Source organism: Oncorhynchus mykiss, chromosome 21 (assembly GCF_013265735.2).
Source record: "Oncorhynchus mykiss isolate Arlee chromosome 21, USDA_OmykA_1.1, whole genome shotgun sequence".
NCBI classification, from domain to species: domain Eukaryota; kingdom Metazoa; phylum Chordata; class Actinopteri; order Salmoniformes; family Salmonidae; genus Oncorhynchus; species Oncorhynchus mykiss.
This window is the reverse complement of record NC_048585.1, coordinates 32,322,222-32,344,216: the sequence shown is the minus strand read 5'-3', so window position 1 is coordinate 32,344,216 and position 21,995 is coordinate 32,322,222. Positions and strand designations below refer to the sequence as shown.

Here is a 21,995-nt window from a genome sequence, read left to right as displayed (position 1 = left end):
ATTAAAGAAGCCTTTTTATTTAATTCCATTGTTTTCCAAAAGTTGCTGAATATCCTCTGTACCTCAGTCTGCTCCTCTATTCATGCACCTTGGTTGGAAAGGCAGGTGGCGGCAGTGATCCCTTCCGTTTATGGGTGTTTTTGTGCGATAACGCTCTAGCAAACCCCTGGTGTCCGACAACAGAGTTGTGGGCCATTTTCCCCTCAGACTGCCTTTGCCTTTATGGTTTAAGAAGAGTCACATTTCCTTGTGTCAGGTCATCATAGCATGGCCAGAGATTAAAACATCCAACTGTGATTTTATCACTCTTGGCGCTCTGTCTTGGCTTTCAGGCATGCTGTGGGGACGATTGCTAGTGTGGTCAGTGGCTGGCTGTGGATCAGATCTACATAGATTGTTTTCATACATGGTGGCTGGTCACTAAGTATGGCTCATAGGTCCACATCTCAGCTCCTCTCTATGTCTGGGTGTGTGTTCCTCTAGCTGGGTGAGAGCTGCGTCCGCCAGCCACAGCAAAGACGGCTCATTAAGCTCAGGCCTTTACGCTTGAGGTGAAATTGCATGATTGCGTTTTTCTCTCCCCCTTGTAGATAACACGATAAGCCTCCCTGGCAACATATGTCTTGCAGACAAGGATCATTTCACGTGCAATGATCATTTCCTGTGGGTGTGATACGGCAGTGTCTTCGGTGGCTTGTGTTGACATGAGGGGATCGACCAACATTCCATATCGCTCTCAGTGACATGGAAAAATAGATTGTATCTCTGTCATTTCAAATGATTCCATTCTGATTGTGACGAGTGTTCTCGGTTTCTTACATAGGGGAAATACGGCATTCATATTATGTGGAACATGTTTTATTACTTTTCGATCAACGACAAAGAGAATTGTTTACATTTGTCACATTCACCTCAGTTAATTCACAGCACTTTTGTAAGCACTTGATCAAAATAGGTCAAAGTATAACTTTACGGAATGATATCATCTTAAATAGTTGTTTCCACAATGTTGTCCCTTGAAGTCTGTAATTTGTCACTTCTTGTGGCGTAAATGTTCATGATATTTATCTACAGGCAATGTCCACAAGATAGAATATGTAATGTTTGTTATATAATGTAAGTTCCTCTTGAGCCACACTACGTCCCTTAAGTCTCCCACGTCCTCAGGATAAAAGGAGACAAAGTATATTATAAAGAAAATACCAATACCAAATTTCACAGAAAACCTGCACATTATTAAATCAAAACAGAGAACCATACATAGCATTAACATTTAATTCTGAGAGAAATCAAAACTCACATATCAAATAGTTACGTGATCTTAAGTGTGCACATTGTTCACAGATTTTATGCCTTTGGGCTATGATATTAACAGCATTCACCATCTTCTTTATCCAAGCAATATTTTACAGGACGAAAAACCGTCACACAGTATCAACTTCAATGTAGAAACATCAGATACAGTGAGCCACTGTCTTTCAGTTCACAATATGTCAACTAAGGCATCCGTCGAATTTTGTCAGGTTGTCCCCTGTTATGGTTCATCCATTTTGACAACCTCACCTTCTGCCAGCACTTAGATCCAGGAAAACCCCTTTGGGTAAGGAAGTCACTCTCACATCCATCAACCGAGGAGTTTTGTGAAAGATAATTTAATTCAGGTCTCATGGCCGAGTGCAACATTCTACAATTCAGGTCTCAGATTGAACCTGAAAGAAAGTTGTTCTTCTATCTCAATGAATAGTTTGTCAAAGAGGTTCCAGAACTCAGGCCTCATGCTCGACAGCAGAAAAGTTTGTGAAAGACATTCCGGAACTCTGCGTTGAAGGCAGTGTAGATGATGGGGTTGACAGCACTGTTGACGTAGCCCAGCCACGTTACCACGGAGATCAGAGTAGGGCTGATTTTGCAGGACACGCACAGCACGTTGGTCACATGTACCACAAAGAAAGGCGTCCAACAGGCTAGGAACACACCTGGTATAGGTGAGAGGAGGGGAGGAGGAGAGGAAGAGGGAGGATGGGTGGTGAGGAGGAAAAGGGGGAGGAAGAGGGGAAAGGTGACGCAGTCAGTCTTTTCAATAAATTAATGCATGGCAAGGGATACATAACTACAGTATATTACTGTCATGACGTTGGCCTGGGGATAGGTTTATGACCGTCATAAATACCTCTTACCCCCTTTTTCCTCTCTCTACCCTACTGATGTTAGAGAGAGATTCTGGGAACATCAGAAGGTGGGGGGAAATGAACTATATTCTGGTAATCCGACCAATTGAACATATGCGGTGGTACTTAATGAATATGATGTCAGTTCGGTTGTCATCTGAGACATTCTCATCAATGATAAGATGGCATACAGTGGAAAGTCTACACATCAGAGTTATCGGATTCACATGGAATTGTTGTTCAATTTAAATGTTTGAATATGAAATTATTCGTGATGGGATGAAATGTGATTTTAGCTTCTAAAATGTGAGATTTGTGTTTTCATAAGGTTAGGGCTATGCTCAATCAGTGGCCCACTCCTGTGAAGGGACATGGGCTATAAAACTTTTCAAACACGCCCTCCTCTCCCTTCCTATATAAAGCCTTGACGACAATGTAATCAACAACGACAATCTCCTGTTCCGAGGATGCAACGACGACGGTCCGATGTCAGAATGGTTCAGATAATAACTACAGAACGAAGCCAACATCAATGTGAGCTTTGGTTGCGAATGGTATGAACTTTGAACTCTTATTCACTACAGAAGTGATACCTCCTAGCCGTTGAGTTAGCAACAGCAGCTGCAAACGCAGGCTAGGAAGGAACAGACAAAGTATTCTGTCTACCACACAACGACGTTACTACAACGTATCCAATTTACCAGCAGAGACATTCTTCAAAGGACAAAGGACTTGGTTGGGCAACACGGCCTTCCATCTACCACCAACCTACCGAAGCGCAGCTCAGAGTAAATATTTATTGCATTTTCCTTTTCCAAATGGGCGGTAATTTAGAATGCATAAGATGCTGTATTTAAGAAAGCACAGCTTCGCCCTTTTTTCCTTTGTCTTCCCGCTCTTTCACTTAAACCCAGCCCCTTTTCTTTTGTGTAACCAGCTGTCATATCTGTTCCGCATGCTAGGGACGTTTTCATTCATGACGTAATTTGTAATCAAGTTATGATTAATTATGTGTATATGTAATTCTTGGTGATTAGTTAGGTATTTAGTAAATAAATAATTAAACCAAATTTTGTATTGCTGATTCACATTGTTAGCCAGGGTTCGTGCAGATAACCAAGAATTTAAAGCTTTCAGATGAGACTGAATTAAGGTGACGATTAATATTGACTGCTATTGATGTAAAATATTACTAGGTCTTTAAGAGTTTATTCGGAAGATAACAGCTCTATAAATATTCTTTCATGGTGCCCCGACTCTCTAGTTAATTACATTTACATGATTAGCTCAATCAGGTAATATTAATTACGGAGAAACTATTTTATAGAATAGCATGTCATATCACTTAATCCGGCATAGCCAAAGACACGACAATTACTATAAATTGAGATGGTAAACATCAATGTGATATGACATTGAGGAAAAGGTGTTTATGACAGAATCTGCATATAGAGTTACTGGTTTTGTGTAATACGAGTATATTGGTATAATGTGAGATGGTAAATATCATGTGTTGTCCCAATTGAGGAAAATCTGTCTTTGGCAGGCAGACTGTAGCTCACTGCATATAGAGTTACTGGTTTTGTGCGATCTGTTTGTGGGTGTGTAGACTAAATGCATTTGGCAAGAAAAAGTGTTTGCACAGACCGTGTGAACCATGGTAGAAGATGGCAATCGAGTGGCTGTTTCCTCCTCTACTTGTACTGCAGGCTGCATTACCATTACCAGGCTGCATTACCTTGCAGACACTTATACCATGTGTTAACTCTATATTTGGTCGCCAGCTAATTAGCTGGTAACACTTTATCACCTTTCCAGCAAACGTGCCATGATAACGTTGTCACACTGAGTAAAGTTAGTCAGCTCTGCGTGTACACCTGGCCTGCGCCAGTTTCGGCGTGAACGACTCTCTCAGAGTAGACCTGCATAGATGTACGTAGACAATGGGGGTGCATATGTCATGTTTTCCTTCCGTTCATTCAGCACGCGCTGACACTCACACCTGTGCACACACGCACACATATGGTATGATATAGCTTAGATCCACAGCACAGACTGCGGACTCTACGGGAGTTGGTTTGTCAGTGGATGCGGTCCTGCATTAGTAAGCAAACAGGCCCAGCATTGTGGGAAGAGACTATACTGTGGAGGGTGTCATTATTCATTCCTCTATTTTTCACCACAGCACGAGCATAACGCTCAACACATCCTGCTAAATCTGTGGAGCATCAACAGCGTCTAACACCACCGTCTCCCCTCGTTGCATTTTAACAGTCTTGTGTTTTCAAATGCTGAATACATAGCCAAGGAGTGTGAGCCTTTTTCTCACATAATAAAAATGTTAGCCCCTTCTCAGCATGCAGCCTCTTTCAAGCATTCAGGGTTTGTTATATTGATGCCATCCCCTGTGGTCTCAGATTGCAAAAATCTGATCCTTGTTTTGTGTTGCTATAAAGCTATGTTATTATGTAACGCTGAACAAAAACCATTGATTTCAAACATCCTCTTCTTGACCCTTGTCTGGCAGTAGAGTATTTACTCTTCTCTCAGGAGAGGCAGGCGTAATGCCTTTAGTTGGGGTGGGCACTGCCCGGAGGTGGCGACAGTTAAGTCGTAGTGTTCCTCATTTCTGCATCTCGACGTTGTAAAACCTAGGTGTGGCGCTTTCACCTGTTACCACTGCAGGTGTTGTCCACTATTTTAGGCAATCGAGCTTGGTGAGCACTGTTTCTCCTGGCGGTAGCAACTGTCGTGGTCTAGCCCCGTGACGTTGGTTGTAGTAGAAGGCTCATTTCCTATTTTCTGCTGTATCCTGATGTTTTTTTTGTTGTTGGGCCACTTAGGTTGCAGGTTTCTCACCAAGGTTGGGAGCGTCGTTCAGATTCTTCTACCCATGAGGAACTCTGCTGGGCTCATTCCCGTTGTTGTGCATGGGGTTGACTTGTAGCACATGAGAGCAATCAGCTGGTCTTTCTGCTTTAGAATCCTCTTTGCGGTCTGCACTGCCCTTTCTGTGTGACCGTTACCCGGAGGTTTGTGAGCGCTGGACGTAATGTGCTTAACGTCAAGCTGCTTTGCCATTTCTTGGAACTCGGAAATAGAGAATTGGGGCCCATTTTCACTAACGACCTCATCTGCAATCCCATACCTTGCAAAGGTTCCTTTCAGCTTAAGGGCAACCTGTGTGCTTGTGGTTGTAGGCATGTGTAGTATTTCTATGAATCTTAAGTAGTAGTCAGATATAATCAGATCGTTTTGTTTGTTATGCACGCATAGATCCAGATCAATTCTTCTCCATGGCCTGCCAGGGAGCGGTGTTGAGATTAGTGGCTCCTTTTGCTGGGCCAAGACTGACATGACCTTTTTCTTCTCTGAGATCCCCGACCACAATACTGAGGCATTGGCCCTCTCTCTGCATTTAGTCTGACCTTGATGTCCATCGTGTATTCTATCAAGAATGTCCGCCCTCTGTGTCTGTGGTACTAGTATGCGGTTCCCCCTTGTGACCATACCATTGTACTCTGAATGTTCACTTTTCACTGGGAAAAACTCTCCGTGACTGGGGTTTTACTCACATGTTCTGGCCAGCCTGAACCTGTACTTGATCACTGTCTGTAGTTCATCATCTGCTGCGGCGGGAAACTCTGCTCTCCATTTCTGTCTTTGTAGCAGGTATGTTGTAGATCATGGCGGCAATGTAACACTCCATGTATGTGTGTGTGTCTGTTTCCTTTTCTGTGAGTATCGACAGACTCCTTGAAAGAGTGTCCCCCACGACCATAGTTTGTCCTGGCGCGTACTCCGCTGTGGGTTTGAACCTCATCGGCCGCATGAGTAGTGGCACCGTAAAGGCACGTTATCCAAGTCTTTGCTGTTCATTAGTGGGACCAAGGGCCTGTGGTCTGTCACCTAAGAATGCGACGCGAGGCGACCATCTCTGTCAGGGCCATCTCTGATTATCTGGTTTCTGCCTCCATGAGCCACAAGGAGCAGTACACCACAGGCTTCCATTCCTCACCATGGAGCTGTGGCAGTACACCACAGGCTTCCATTCCTCACCATGGAGCTGTAGCAGTACACCACAGGCTTCCATTCCTCACCATGGAGCTGTAGCAGTACACCACAGGCTTCCATTCCTCACCATGGAGCTGTAGTAATACACCACAGGCTTCCATTCCTCACCATGGAGCTGTAGCAGTACACCACAGGCTTCCATTCCTCACCATGGAGCTGTAGCAGTACACCACAGGCTTCCATTCCTCACCATGGAGCTGTAGTAGTACACCACCGGCTTCCATTCCTCACCATGGAGCTGTAGCAGTACACCACAGGCTTCCACTCCTCACCGGGGAGCTGTAGCAGTACACCACAGGCTTCCATTCCTCACCATGGTGTTGTAGTAGTACACCACAGGCTTCCATTCCTCACCATGGAGCTGTAGCAGTACACCACAGGCTTCCATTCCTCACCATGGAGCTGTAGTAGTACACCACAGGCTTCCATTCCTCACCATGGAGCTGTAGCAGTACACCACAGGCTTCCATTCCTCACCGGGGAGCTGTAGTAGTACACCACAGGCTTCCATTCCTCACCGTGGTGCTGTAGCAGTACACCACAGGCTTCCATTCCTCACCATGGAGCTGTAGCAGTACACCACAGGCTTCCATTCCTCACCATGGAGCTGTAGCAGTACACCACAGGCTTCCATTCCTCACCGTGGAGCTGTGGCAGTACACCACAGGCTTCCATTCCTCACCATGGAGCTGTAGCAGTACACCACAGGCTTCCATTCCTCACCGTGGAGCTGTAGCAGTACACCACAGGCTTCCATTCCTCACCATGGAGCTGTAGCAGTACACCACAGGCTTCCATTCCTCACCGGGGAGCTGTAGTAGTACACCACAGGCTTCCATTCCTCACCGTGGAGCTGTAGCAGTACACCACAGGCTTCCATTCCTCACCGGGGAGCTGTAGTAGTACACCACAGGCTTCCATTCCTCATCGTGGAGCTGTAGTAGTACACCACAGGCTTCCATTCCTCACCATGGAGCTGTAGTAGTACACCACAGGCTTCCATTCCTCACCGTGGAGTTGTAGTAGTACACCACAGGCTTCCATTCCTTACCATGGAGCTGTAGTAGTACACCACAGGATTCCATTCCTAACCATGGAGCTGTGGCAGTAAACCACTGGCTTCCATTCCTCACCGTGGAGCTGTAGCAGTACACCACAGGCTTCCATTCCTCACCATGGAGCTGTAGTAGTACACCACAGGCTTCCATTCCTCACCGTGGAGCTGTAGTAATACACCACCGGCCTCCATTCCTCACCATGGAGCTGTGGCAGTAAACCACCGGCTTCCATTCCTCACCATGGAGCTGTAGTAGTACACCACAGGATTCCATTCCTTACCATGGAGCTGTAGTAGTACACCACAGGCTTCCATTCCTCACCGTGGAGCTGTGGCAGTAAACCACCGGCTTCCATTCCTCACCATGGAGCTGTAGTAGTACACCACAGGCTTCCATTCCTCACCGTGGAGCTGTAGTAGTACACCACAGGCTTCCATTCCTCACCGTGGAGCTGTAGTAATACACCACAGGCTTCCATTCCTCACCGTGGAGCTGTAGTAGTACACCACAGGCTTCCATTCCTCACCGTGGAGCTGTAGTAGTACACCACAGGCTTCCATTCCTCACCGTGGAGCTGTAGCAGTACACCACAGGCTTCCATTCCTCACCGTGGAGCTGTAGTAGTACACCACAGGCTTCCATTCCTCACCGTGGAGCTGTAGTAGTACACCACAGGCTTCCATTCCTCACCGTGGAGCTGTAGTAGTACACCACAGGCTTCCATTCCTCACCGTGGAGCTGTAGTAATACACCACCGGCCTCCATTCCTCACCATGGAGTTGTAGTAGTACACCACAGGCTTCCATTCTTCACCGTGGAGATGTGGCAGTAAACCACCGGCTTCCATTCCTCACCATGGAGCTGTAGTAGTACACCACAGGCTTCCATTCCTTACCATGGAGCTGTAGTAGTACACCACAGGCTTCCATTCCTCAACGTGGAGCTGTAGTAGTACACCACAGGCTTCCATTCCTCACCGTGGAGCTGTAGTAGTACACTGTCAAGCCCAAAGCTGCTTGCGTCTGCTGAGACTGCAATGGTTCTGTTGCTGTCATAGAACGTCAGGACTGGGGAAGTCGTCAGAAGTTCTTTGAGGCACTGGGACACTGCCTGGTATGCGTGATCCCATGTCCATGCCGTCTTTGACCTCAGGAGCTCATGCAGTTGTTGACCCACTGTGGAAAGGTTGGGGATATACTACCCTAGGTATTTATCCATCCCAATAACTCTCTTCAGCTCCTGCAATTTCTCTGGTGGGGAAAAGCTGCCAGATGGCCCCCACTTTCTCTGAATCGGGCCTGATTGGGTCAATGAGGTGTCCCAGGAAGCGTCGCTGTGTTTGACTGAGGGCTCACTTTAATTTGTTCAACTTTAGTCTGGTTGACTCATTCTCTTTTTAGTCACTCGTCGTGCTCCTCCATGGTATTTGCATATACCAAAATGTCATCCATAAAACGGTGACTCCCTCAAGGCCTTGCAATGTCTATATCATTTTTGGGGGGAAGATTTCTAGAGGGCTCGAGATCCCAAATAGCAAACGGCGGAAACAGTACCTGCCAAAAGGTGTAATAAAGGTTGTCAACTTTCTGCTGTCACAGCGTAGGGGTATTTGCCAAAACCCACTTGCTGCATCCCTTTGTTGAGAATACTTTGGCTCTGCTCAGCTTTGCCAGCATCTCATCCCGAGGTGCGTAGGATAAACCGTTTTTTTCACTATCTTTTCAACGCTTCGTTATTCTTTTTCAAACCCACACATGTTCGCACTATTCCATTTTTCTTCAGGACAGGCACCATGGGTGCACACCAATCTGTTGGCTGCGTCACCTTCTCCATTATGTCATTTTACTCCATCCTGCACAGCTCCTCTTTCACCTTCTGCGTAAGTGGTATTGGGATGCTGCGCGCTGTGCGTTCTCTTTCAGTTGTATTTTGTGTGACACATTCTTTCTCAAAGTCCTGTTTTCTGACCACTTGTTGCATGTCCACTTGGAAGCTCGTTGATAAAAACAGGCATGTTCGTGAACAGCATTCCGTTTGGGAAAACAGTATTCGTTATATTTCCTCACGACAATATCAAAGTCTGCTTCCTCATCCTCTGATGCAAAGGTGAGCGATTTGAAAATGTTCTCTGCCTCGCTGCCCATGGCATGAGGGAACTGACCTGCACATCACCATCTTCCTGATCCAACTTGGTCACGGTTCTGAATCTCATAAAAGGTTGTTTCCAATCCATCCATTCCATCAGAGGAGTACCTTTCTAGGTAAGTTGTTTTAATGCCCGTCCATTCCATCAGAGGAGTACCTTTCTAGGTAAGTTGTTTTAATGCCCGTCTCACCAGAACGCCTCAAGATAACGGATAACGGTAAGTTTTTTTATTTTATTGTTCGGCACACAACATTTTTTCTTGAGGCCAGCCGGTAAAGTCTTTGTTGTCTTAGTTTCGTGCACTTTTTTAAATTGAGAGATACTGCACCAAACATCTTAGTTAGATGTAAAATTGCACGACTAAGATCTCTCCGGCAAAAACTTCTAAATAAATGACAGATTTCTTGACTTATTTAGAATTTTGAAAAGCATTATTCCCCTTTGACATTATGGCGTATTGTGTGTAGGCCAGTGACCAAAAACCTACATTTAATCCATTTTAAATTCAGGCTGTAACACAACAAACTGTGGAAAAGGTCAATGGGTGTGAATACTTTCTGAAGGGACTGTATTTGCTCTGAATTAAGAATAAACGATGCCTGCAGAAATAATGGGGTGTCATGTATGACATGGTTCTTTTGGTTATTGAACTACAGTGAATTGATTTACACCCGGTAACAGAATTGCGGTAACGGAATTTCGTCATAGGTCCCCGATTTGTACTAAAATAGATGCATAATTCTGGATATGAATGTCATTCTCTTTATGGTGATGTTTCCTAAATAGGTACACAAAAGTATAAATATGAAATATCCTCCTTTCATTATTTGGGTTTTATTCTACACACTGGCTATTATTTGAATGACCTCTGCCCCCAAACAAGACCAAATTTGGTTGGTCCGAACCGGACCAAATCTAAACCAATCACAGACGTCTATGTTTCATAAGTTTGGACATCAGCATAGTAGAGCTTAGTAGAACACAATAGAGTACAGAACAGTAGAATTTAGTACTGTAGAGTTCAGTACAGAACAGTAGAGTACAGTAGTGTAAAGTATAGTTCAGTAGAGTATGGTAAAGTACAGTAGAGTTCAGTACAGTACAATACATTACATTATAGTGTACAAAATTCTAGTGTGCTCTACTGAACTACACTCTACTTTTCTTTACTGTACTGTGCTGTACTGTACCATGCTGTGCGGTCCAAACTGTTATGTGACTACTATGATTTCCCATTGTAGCCAACTCAATTGCAGAAATTCCTGACAGATTTTTCGGAATTTTCCGTTACCGATTTGGTACTCATAGCTTTCATTTTACACCCAATTGGACATTCTCCTATGAACTTCACATGTTAGTGCTCATGGCTCCTTTTACATGGAAATGACCCCATTCATCTTAAGATAGATATGTGAGACAACCACATATCCCAGTCGTAGTAAGTACATTTTCTCACAATACAGAAATGATCAGCAAAGTCACTGCTAGCTAGAAAATACTATTTCTTTTTTTATGTGGGGGAGGGGAATAAGACAGATATCTTATATTAAGATACTCATTGAAGATGTAGATTTTCAGGTGTTTTCAGAAGATGGGCAGGGACTCTTCAGTCCTAGCTTCAGGGCAAAGCTCATTCCACCATTGAGTTGGCAGGACAGAGAAGAGGTTTGACTGGGTTGAGCTGGAATGGACAAGATACCAAAGGTGGCAGAATTGAGTGCTCGGGTTGGGATGTAGGGTTTGAGCATAGCCTGAGTGTGGCGAGGGGGAGTTCCCCTTGCTGCTCCGTAGGCAAGCACCATGGTCTTGTAGTGGATGCAAGTGGAGTGTGCGGAGGACTGGGTGACATGGGAGAATTTCGAAAGGTTGAACACCAAGCGTGCTGCGGCGTTCCAGATATGTTGCAGGGGTTTGATGACACAAGCGGGGAGCTCTGCCAACAGCGAGTTGCATTAGTCCAGACGGGAGGTGACAAGTGCCTGGATTAGGACCTGCACCACTTCCTGTGTGAGGTAAGGTCGTACTCTACAGATGTTAAAGGGCAAGAACCTGGAGGAGCGAGTCACTGCTTTGATATTTGCAGAGGAAGATGGTGTTGTCCAGGGTCACGCCAAGGTTCTTTGCACTCTGGGAGGGGATCACTGTGAAGTTGTCAACTGTGACGGAGAGGTCTTGGAGTGGGCAGGCCTTCCCCGGGAGCAAGAGTAGTTCCGTCTTGTCGGAGTTGAGCTTGAGGTGGTGGGCCGATATCCAAGCTGAGATATCTGCCAGGCACACAGAGATGCGTGTCACCACCTATTTGTCAGAAGGAGGGAAGGAGAAATGTAGTTGAGTGTCATCTGCATAGCAATGATAGGAGAAACCATGTGAGGATATGATGGGGCTGAGTGACTTGGTATATAGAGAGAAGAGGAGAGGGCCTAGAACCGAGCTCTGGGGGACACCAGTAGTGAGAGCACGTGGTGCAGACACAGATCCTCTCCAAGTCACCTGGTAGGAGCGGCCTGCCAGGTAGAATGCAATCCAAAAGTGTGCAGAGCCTGAGACGCCCAGCACTGAGAGGGTGGAAAGGAGGATCTGATGGTTCACTGTGTCCAAGGCATCGGATAGATCTAGGAGGATGAGGACAGAGGAGAGAGTCAACTTTGCCAGTGCGGAAAGCCTTTGTGACACAGAGGAGAGCAGTCTCTGTTGAGTGACCCGTCTTGAAGCCAGACTGGTTAGGGTCAAGAAGATTTTTCTGAAAGAGATAACGAGAGTGATGGTCAGACTGCACGCTCAAGTGCTTTGGAAAGACAAGAAAGAAGGGATACCGGTCTGTCATTTTTTATGTCAGAGGGGTTGAGTGTTGGTTTCTTGAGGAGGGTAGTGACTCTAGCCATTTTGGAGTCAGAGAGGATGCAGCCAGTGGTCAGGGAAGAATTGATGAGGGAAGTTAGGAATGAGATGGTCTGGAGAAGGGAGGAGGGGATGGGGTCAGATGGGCAGGTTATCGAGTGGCCAGACGGCACTAGAATTTCATCTGTAGAGAGAAGGGAGAAAGGGGTCAAGGTGTAGGGTAGTTCTGTGTGAGTCATACCAGTGGACTCAATAGGCTGACTGAGTGGATATTGTCTACCTTCTTTTCATAGTGGTTGACAATGTCCTCCGCAGAGAGGGGGGGGGGGGGGGGGGGGGGGATTAAGGAGGGAGGAGAAGGTGGCGAAGAGTTTCCTAAGGTTAAATGCAGGAACCTGAAATCTGGGTTGATAGGAAGTGGTGTTAGCAGTGGCTACATAGGAAGGGAAGGTAGAGAGGAGGGACTGAAATTATGATAGAAGTTTAATTTTAGTTTAGTTTAACTTTCCTCCATTTTTGCTCACCTGACATACTCAGCCACCGAGCAGAAGGATAGGGCAAGCCAGCCGGGAGGAAAGGGGACAGTGAGTGTCATACGATACAGAAAGGGAGGCTAGTACGTAAAGTAGATGGCCCTAGCTAGCAAAAGACAATACTAGACAACAACAAATTAAGACAAAAAAATGATTATTCTCACTCCTGGAGAGAGTAGGAGTCGTCTTGCTCTAGATTGAAACACACTGAACTGGAGCTTGAGAAGCTGGATATACTGTATACTCAGAGAAGAGGTGAAACCACTCACCCTCCAGGCACTGATTACCAAAACAGCAACAATCACAAACTGCCCTGCACTTTAATCATAGTTGATGTGTCAACAGTCAGCTGCAGGTTATGAGGTTATGTATTCTGAGTGGGAAACCCCTCATTTCCATACCCCTCCATGTTTATGTAATTAATACTTTTTAAGTTCACCGCAACCCACTGTTTCCTTACCCCAACGATGCTAAATGTCCTTTGTTGACATGATTTGTGTAAGTATTATACCTTGGAATACACATGCATGTACACACACACACACACACACACACACACACACACACACACACACACACACACACACACACACACACACACACACACACACACACACACACACACACACACACACCTACCTACCAACTACAACAGGAAGGACCTTCATGGCTTTTCGCTCCCTCCCACTCACTCTGCTACTCTTGCTGTTGCGGCGCCCCCTCTTGGTGGCCTTAGCGTGGGCCAGCCCATTCTCCTTCCGGCTCCTCCCCTGCCTAGGCGGCTTCTCCGTGGGGTCCGCGTCCGAAACGCTTTCTATCTGGGTAGTCATGGGGTCGCTCTCCGCCATGCCAGCCCCCACACCATCCTGCTGCTTGCCCTCCACCCCCGGGGTCGCTGTGGGCGACGGCATCGATACGGTCGACGGTGACATTGGGCTGAGCCCTGAGGGCATGAGGTACACCACCTTCTCCTTGGCCCCCGCCCTGACCCCTGCGTTCTCCCTCTGCAGGGCGGAGCAGAGGTGCAGGGACAGGCCCCGTTTTCCTCCCCTCGTCAGCTGGGAGCGCCTCCTGCCTGAGCTCCAGCGTCTCAATCCCCGGAACATCCAGTAGTACAGGAAGAGCATGACTGGGCAAGGCACAAAGAAGGAGCACACTGAGGAGTAGACCACGAAGCTGTCGTTCTCCAGCTTGCACACGGTGGGGTCGCGGCCCGGCACCTGGTTGAGGCCGAAGATGACAGGACTGGCGACGCCCAGGGAGAGAACCCAGGTGGCCGTAATGAGGACCAGCTGCCGCAGGCTGAACTGGTTCCTGTTGTACTTCAGGGGCACCACCACCGCTATGTACCTGCAGGGACACACAAATCACATACATTTAAAATACATGGAGCACACCTGTTGTACTTCAGGTGCAATGCTGCCACCATGGCTATGTACAGTTAAAGTCAGATGTTTACATACACTTAGGTTGGAGTCATTAAAACTAAATTTTCAATTATTCTTGTTGACAAACTATAGTTTTGGCAAGTCTGTTAGGACATCTACTATGACGCAAGTAATTTTTCCAACAATTGTTTACAGACAGATTATTTCAGTTATTATTCACTGCATCACAATTCCAGTGGGCCAGAAGTTTACATACACTAAGTTGACTGTGCCTTTAAACAGCTTGGAAAATTCCAGAAAATTATGTCAAGGCGTTAGAAGCTTCTGATAGGCCAATTGACATCATTTGAGTCAATTGGAGGTGTACCTGTGGATGTATTTCAAGGCCTACCTTCAAAATCAGTGCCTCTGCTTGACATCATGGGAAAATCAAAAGAAATCAGCCAAGACTGGTTCATCCTTGGGAGCAATTTCACAGTAAAACGAGTCCTATATTGAAATAACCTGAAAGGCTGCTCAGCAAGGAAGAAGCCACGGCTCCAAAACCGCCATAAAAAAGCCAAACTACAGTTTGCAATTGCACATGTGGACAAAGATTGTACCTTTTGGAGAAATGTCCTCTGGTCTGATGAAACATAAATAGAACTGTTTGGCCATAATGACCATCGTTATGTGTGGAGGAAAAAGGGGGAGGCTTGCAAGCCGAAGAACACCATCCCAACCGTGAAGCACGGGGGTGGCAGCATCATGTTGTGGGGGTGCTTTTCTGCAGGGGGGACTGGTGCACTTCACAAAATAGATAGCATCAAGAGGATGGAAAATTATGTGGATATATTGAAGCAACATCTCAATACATCAGTCAGGAAGTTAAAGCTTGGTCGGAAATGTGTCTTCCAAATGGACAATGACCCCAAGCATACTTCCAAAGTTGTGGCAAAATGGCTTAAGTCAAGGTATTGGAGTGGCCATCACAAAGCCCTGACCTCAATCCCATAGAAAATTTGTGGACAGAACTGAAAGAGCGTGTGCGAGCAAGGAGGCCTACAAACCTGACTCAGTTACACTAGCTCTGTCTGGAGGAATGGGCCAAAATTTACCCAACTTATTGTGGGAAGCTTGTGGAAGGCTACCTGAAACGTTTGACCCAAGTTAAACAATTTAAAGGCAATGCTACCAAATACTAATTGAGTGTATGTAAAATTCTGACCCACTGGGAATGTGATGAAAGAAATAAAAGCTGGAATAAATCATTCTATCTACTATTATTTTTGCATTTCACATTCTTAAAATAAAGTGGTGAACCTAGCTGACCTAAAACAAGGAATTTTTACTTGGATTAAATGTCAGAATTGTGAAAAACTGAGTTTAAATGTATTTGGCTAAGGTTTATGTAAACTTCTGACTTCAACTGTACCTGCTGAGACACGGATCAAAGCGAATTACATAGTCTACATTTAAAATACATCAATACATACATTCAACATGGAGGGGCTTCAAACAGGCCAACACAGCAGGGAAGTACTCAGAGGACATGGTGGCTGTTCTGGAAACATTTGAAAAACCTCAAAGTTGTGCAGAGCTGTTCTGTGGTCCTACAGGTTCAAAGTAAACTTAGATATGGAGACACTGGAAGGCCACAGATGAAGTTACAATAATATTCACCTTCATTTGTAACTCCACTCTATTCCAACCCCCACAACCTGGTACTACCCTGCTTCTCATGTCTTATAAATCCAATTAATCTCAATCTATTGATTAGATACCATGTCGTATTATTACATTGTGAAATGTAATAACACCACAATGCTATAGAACCTGTCAGCCGCAAAACACTAGGGATACAACATTTAACTAGCAAGAAGTGTGTGCTGTGTGGAACCTATTTAATGCTTATTCTCTATTTTACAGTCGGTTTGTTTTTGCTTTGCCTTAGAAGCTCTCGGTCACACTTAGCCCTTAGATGTTGTTTTGGGGTAGAGTCCCCTGGGTGGTTGGCGTGAGTTTGCTTCTCTCTGTTTTGAGTAATTAGCGGGCCTTGATGAGTGGGTCGATGAGGGGGTTCCAGAGTTACGGTTCCATTAGCCTCCTATAGACCACAGCCATCAGTTAGCATTCACTGTGTGATGTCTGCTAATGGTCTCGCTACGCTCTTCTCACAGTCTGGCAGAATGCTTTGGGGGATTACTATGAGTGACAGGGCTCGCTACAGAGCTCGCTACAGATATTAGAAGGACATATTGAACTTGCAAGTTGAAGATATTGTTTTTGGTGTTTTTCAATGGCTCTCTTTGTTACTTTCAAAAGTGGGAATAAAGGGTACACCCAGGGTATTTCTTGAAGAAACTTTTTGAAGAAGAACTTGCGTTATCAATCTTTTCCTAATAATTCAGAGATATTGCGGTAGTTCTTTGCAATTCTTTGTGAACTCAAATCATACTGGAGACTGCCCAATGGGCACAGCATGTCATTTCAACATGAATAATTGGGTAATAATTGGTTGACACGTCGATCTCACCCACTCAAAAAGACAGCCAAAAGCTAGTTGAATATCCATTGTGTCATCACTACGCTTTCAACCATCTAAAGGCACAAACAAATTCTAATGCCAAACAATGTCTGATTTGTGTGTCACGGATCTCGCCGAAGATGGTGCCTCTTCCTGTTCGGGCGGCGCTCGGCGGTCGTCGTCGCCGGCCTATTAGCTGCCATCGATTCCCTTTCCGTTTGTTTCTGTTTATTGGGTTTAATTGGGTACACCTGTTTTGAGTTAGTGTTTGTTTGTAGGCTATTTAAGGGCACTAGGCCCGCTGGGTATTTGTGCGGGCTTGTTCTCTGTTATTTGGTGTTGGTGTATTAGTGTGATCTATATTTTTCCGGACAGTTTTAGTCCTTTGTATTTTGGACGGGTTGTTTCAGGCGCCCTTGTGTTTCGCATGTCCGTGTCTCCACTGTCTTTGGAATAAAATATCCACGTACGGAATTACCTGCTCTCGGCGCTTGACTCCTCCACTCACCATTCATAGAAGTCGTAACATTGTGGTTTATTTATAGAAAAGATTATTGTGTTATCACTGTGCATCATAACCAAATGACCTGGATTGCAGTTGAGATTGCATTAAAAGTACACGGTGCAAGTGACCAATGCCGTTCGAGATTCTGCACAGATTATTACAGAAATTGTGATCATGTCCACAGACCTGCGACGACCTATCCATGCTATTTTGAATATGCACACTTTATATGATTACATAAGAACACATTCATAGTTACAGTAACCTCAATGTGGCCATGGATGTGTTACTCATTTTAAAGTTACATTCGTTTCTACGATAGCCTTAACTTTAGGCTATTTACTGTATTACAAATGTAATATTGAATTGTGTTTGGTTGTCAACGCAATCAAATATCAACATTATCTTCTGCTTGGATAGTTCCATTTGTGCCACTAACTTAGTCTGGCTTTAATTCTAGTTAAAAACTTAGTTTTAAGTCAAAGATCAGAACTAAATAAAATCAAACTTTTAAAACACTTTCAATAATGTTTGTTTTGATGTCATCTTATTCTTTAAATTTGATTTTGATTGAGATGAAGACGTGAATCCAACATATCAGTTATTCATTTGTAGACAAACTGGAATTAAAAGGCAGACTAAGGCAGTGGCTCAAATAGAACTAGCCAAGCAGTTTGAACTTGTTATCAGTATAAAAGACACCTGTCCACAACCTCAAACAGTCACACTCCAAACTCCACTATGGCCAAGACCAAAGAGCTGTCAAAGGACACCAGAAGCAAAATTGTAGACCTGCACCAGGCTGGAAAGACTGAATCTGCAATAGGTAGGCAGCTTGGTTTGAAGAAATCAACTGTGGGAGCAATTATTAGGAAATGGAAGACATACACGACCACTGATAATCTCCCTCGATCTGGGGCTCCACGCAAGATCTTACCCTGTGGGGTCAAAATGATCACAAGAATGGTGAGCAAAAATCCCAGAACCACACGGGGGGACCTAGTGAATGACCTGCAGAGAGCTGGGACCAAAGTAACAAAGCCTACCATCTCCCTGCTTAAGCCAGTACATGTCCAGGCCCGTCTGAAGTTTGCTAGAGAGCATTTGGATGATCCAGAAGAAGATTGGGAGAATGTCATATGGTCAGATGAAACCAAAATATAACTTTTTGGTAAAAACTCAACTCGTCATGTTTGGAGGACAAAGAATGCTGAGTTGCATCCAAAGAACACCATACCTACTGTGAAGCATGGGGATGGAAACATCATGCTTTGGGGCTGTTTTTCTGCAAAGGGACCAGGACGACTGATCCGTGTAAAGGAAAGAATGAATGGGGTCATGTATCGTGAGATTTTGAGTGAAAACCTCCTTCCATCAGCAAGGGCATTGAAGATGAAACGTGGCTGGGTCTTTCAGCATGACAATGATTCCAAACACACCGGCCGGGCAACGAAGGAATGGCTTCGTAAGAAGCATTTCAAGGTCCTGGAGTGGCCTAGCCAGTCTCCAGATCTCAACCCCATAGAAAATCTTTGGAGGGAGTTGAAAGTCCGTGTTGCCCAGCAACAGACCCAAAACATCACTGCTCTAGAGGAGATCTGCATGGAGGAATGGGCCAAAATACCAGCAACAGTGTGTGAAAACCTTGTGAAGACTTACAGAAAACGTTTGACCTCTGTCATTGCCAACAAAGCGTATATAACAAGTATTGAGATAAACTTTTGTTATTAACCAAATACTTATTTCCCACCATAATTTGCAAATAAATTCATTAATCCTACAATGTGATTTTCTGGATTTTTTTTTCTCATTTTGTCTGTCATAGTTAAAGTGTACCTATGATGAAAATTACAGACCTCTCTCATCTTTTTAAGTGGGAGAACTTGCACAATTGGTGGCTGACTAAATACTTTTTTGCCCCACTGTAGATCAATTCTCTAGTGGGAGCCAGGAGGTGCTGCCCAGCCTATAGTTTTTTTTTCTTCTGATAGTGTGTATAACGTTGAAGATCTGACATTGTTTTAAAGGTACAAATTCAAGGTTTATATACAAGGTTTCCATATGTTGAAATGTGGTTACCATGAGGACATAATCCTGTTGTAGAAATGTCTCTCTCAAAACAACAGTTAATTACTTTTTTTCAAATCCAATGTATTTTCCACGTATATTCCACGTCACAATATGTTGACAAATTACATTGAAACAATGTTGATTCAACCAGTTTGTGCCCTGTGGATGGACATGTGGTGTTGCTATGTTTCAGAGTCCAGTGTACCGTAACTCGACAGGTTAGAGAGGACAGGTGTGGTATTAAAAACTAGTGTGACCTGACAGCCATGTGTTAAAATAGTGTTCAGGCGAAGTTGAGACAGAAGGACTCACCTGTCCACACTGATGGCACATAGGTTGAGGATGGAGGCAGTGCACAACATGACGTCCATGGTCATCAGAGCATCACAGATGTATGTGCTCAGGGTCCAGATACCACCCAGGAACTGGGACACACAGCAACAACAACAACAACAACAACAACAACACATGGTTAACAAGTTGTCAGTCCTGTCAGCGGTGGACTTTAAACTACGAAGAGACAGACAGGGCAGGTAATTGAACAAAACAACATGTATTTGGGTATGTGTACGTGTTTCTTCAATTTAAGAGGTCATGGAGGGAAGGTCAACTTACACACGCGCACACAGATACACACATAAATACACACACACATACATACACACACACTCTCCGCTCCTCCCTCACCTCAGAGTAGACGTAGAGGGGCAGCACCAGTACAGCCAGCAGTAGGTCGGCCACAGACAGGCTGATGATGAAGTAGTTGGTGGCAGTCTTCAGGGAGCGCTCAGTGAGCACGCTCAGACACACAAGTACGTTGCCCAGGATGATGATCAGGATGAGGGGCACGCCCAGCACCAGGGCAAAGTAATTGTAATCATACTCTTCCCTCTGGCCCAGGACCACCAGCCCCCCCTCAGTCAGACCCTCTGGGGTGGCATTGCTGCTGGGTGACGTCGTCACGTTGACCATGTCGATTATGGAGGCCCCGGGCTGCACTGTCGCTCTGAAGTTAACATCTAGGGAGGAGGCGAGAGGAGAGTGTTTACTGTGGTGTGTGTGTGTGTGTGCCTTCAGTAAGTATTCACACCCCTTGAATTTTCACATTTTCACATTTTGTTGTGTTACAAAGTGGGATTAAAATGTATTTAATTGTATTTTTTTATCATCAATCTATACAAAATACTCTGTAATGTCAAAGTAGAAAGAAAAATGTGAACATTTATTAAACATGCAGGAAAAATAAAACATAAATATATCTCAATAAAATAAGTATTCAACACCCTGAGTCAACACTGTACATGTTAGAAACACATTTGGCAGCGATTACAGTTGTGAATCTTTGGGTCTCATCAAGTCTCTAAGAGCTTTTCACACCTGAATTGTACAATATTTGCCCATTATATATATATTTTTTTATTCTTCAAGTTCTGTCAAGTTAGTTGTTGATCATCATATGGAGCGGCATGTAACCTAGTGGTTAGTATATTGGGCCAGCAACTGAAAGGATCTAATCCCCGAGCTGACAAGGTAAAAATCTGTTGTTCTGCCCCTGAACAAGGCAGTTAACCCACTGTTCCCCGGTAGGCTGTCATTGTAAAATAACAATTTGTTCTTAACTGACTTGCCTAGTTAAATAAATAAATAGAATAAAATTGCTAGACAGCTATAGCTCTTGCTATAGATTTTCAAGTTGATTTAAGTCAAAACTGTAACTAGGCCACTCAGGAACATTCAATGCCATCTGGTTAGCAAACTCCATTGTAGATTTGGCCTTATTGTCTTGCTGGAAGCTGAATTCCTCTTCCAGTGTCTGTTGGAAAGCAGACTGAGCCAGGTTTTCCTCTAGAATTTTGGCTGTTCCTTGCTGTGTTACATTTATTTTTATCCCCAAAAAACTCTATAGTCCTCGCAAATGACAAGCATACCCAAAACATGCAGTGGTTAAGGGCGCTGTACTGCAGCGCCAGCTGTGCCACCAGAGACCCTGGGTTCGCGCCCAGGCTCTGTCGTAACCGGCCGCGACCGGGAGGTCCGTGGTGCGACGCACAATTGGCCTAGCGTCGTCTTATAGGGAGGGTTTGGCCGGTAGGGATATCCTTGTCTCATTGCGCACCAGCGACTCCTGTGGCAGGCCTTGCACAGTGTGTGCTAACCAAGGTTGCCAGGTGCACAGTGTTTCCTCCGACACATTGGTGCGGCTGGCTTCCGGGTTGGATGCGCGCTGTGTTAAAGAAGCAGTGCGGCTTGGTTGGGTTGTGTATCGGAGGACGCATGACTTTCAACCTTCGTCTCTCCTGAGCCCGTACGGGAGTTGTAGCGATGAGACAAGATAGTAGCTACTAAAAACAATAAAAAATTGGATACCACGAAATTGGGGAGAAAAAATAAAAAGTAAATTTCTTTGCCATATTTTTTTGCAGTATTACTAAAGTGCCTTTTTCCACATGTTAATATTTTAGAATATTTGTTATTCTTTACAGCCTTCTTTTCACTCTGCCATTTAGGTTAGTGTTGTGAAGTAACTACATTGTTGTCATATCACAACCATTAAACCCTGAAACTGTTTTAAAATCACCATTGGCCTCATGGTGAAATCCCAGAGCGGTTTCCTTCCTCTCCAGCAACTGAGTTAGGAAGGACGCTTGTATCTTTGTAGTGACAGGGTATACTGATACACCATCTAAAGCGTAATTAATAACTTCACCA

At 44.8% G+C, this 21,995-nt stretch overlaps 1 protein-coding gene across 1 annotated transcript in view; it reads right to left on the bottom strand.

The window, feature by feature from the left end:
* Nucleotides 1-658: 658 nt before the first annotated feature.
* Nucleotides 659-21,995, bottom strand: part of LOC110500258 (D(4) dopamine receptor) — a 33,516-nt gene continuing 12,179 nt past the window's right edge. Inside the window, exons 3-6 of the mRNA XM_021577515.2 lie at nt 19,974-20,305; nt 19,599-19,711; nt 13,461-14,167; nt 659-1,976 (exon numbers count right to left, since the gene is read on the bottom strand). Coding sequence (XP_021433190.1) covers nt 1,774-1,976; nt 13,461-14,167; nt 19,599-19,711; nt 19,974-20,258 — 1,308 coding nt within the window. The 5' untranslated portion in view covers nt 20,259-20,305 and the 3' untranslated portion in view covers nt 659-1,773. The remainder of the gene's footprint in view (nt 1,977-13,460; nt 14,168-19,598; nt 19,712-19,973; nt 20,306-21,995) is intronic.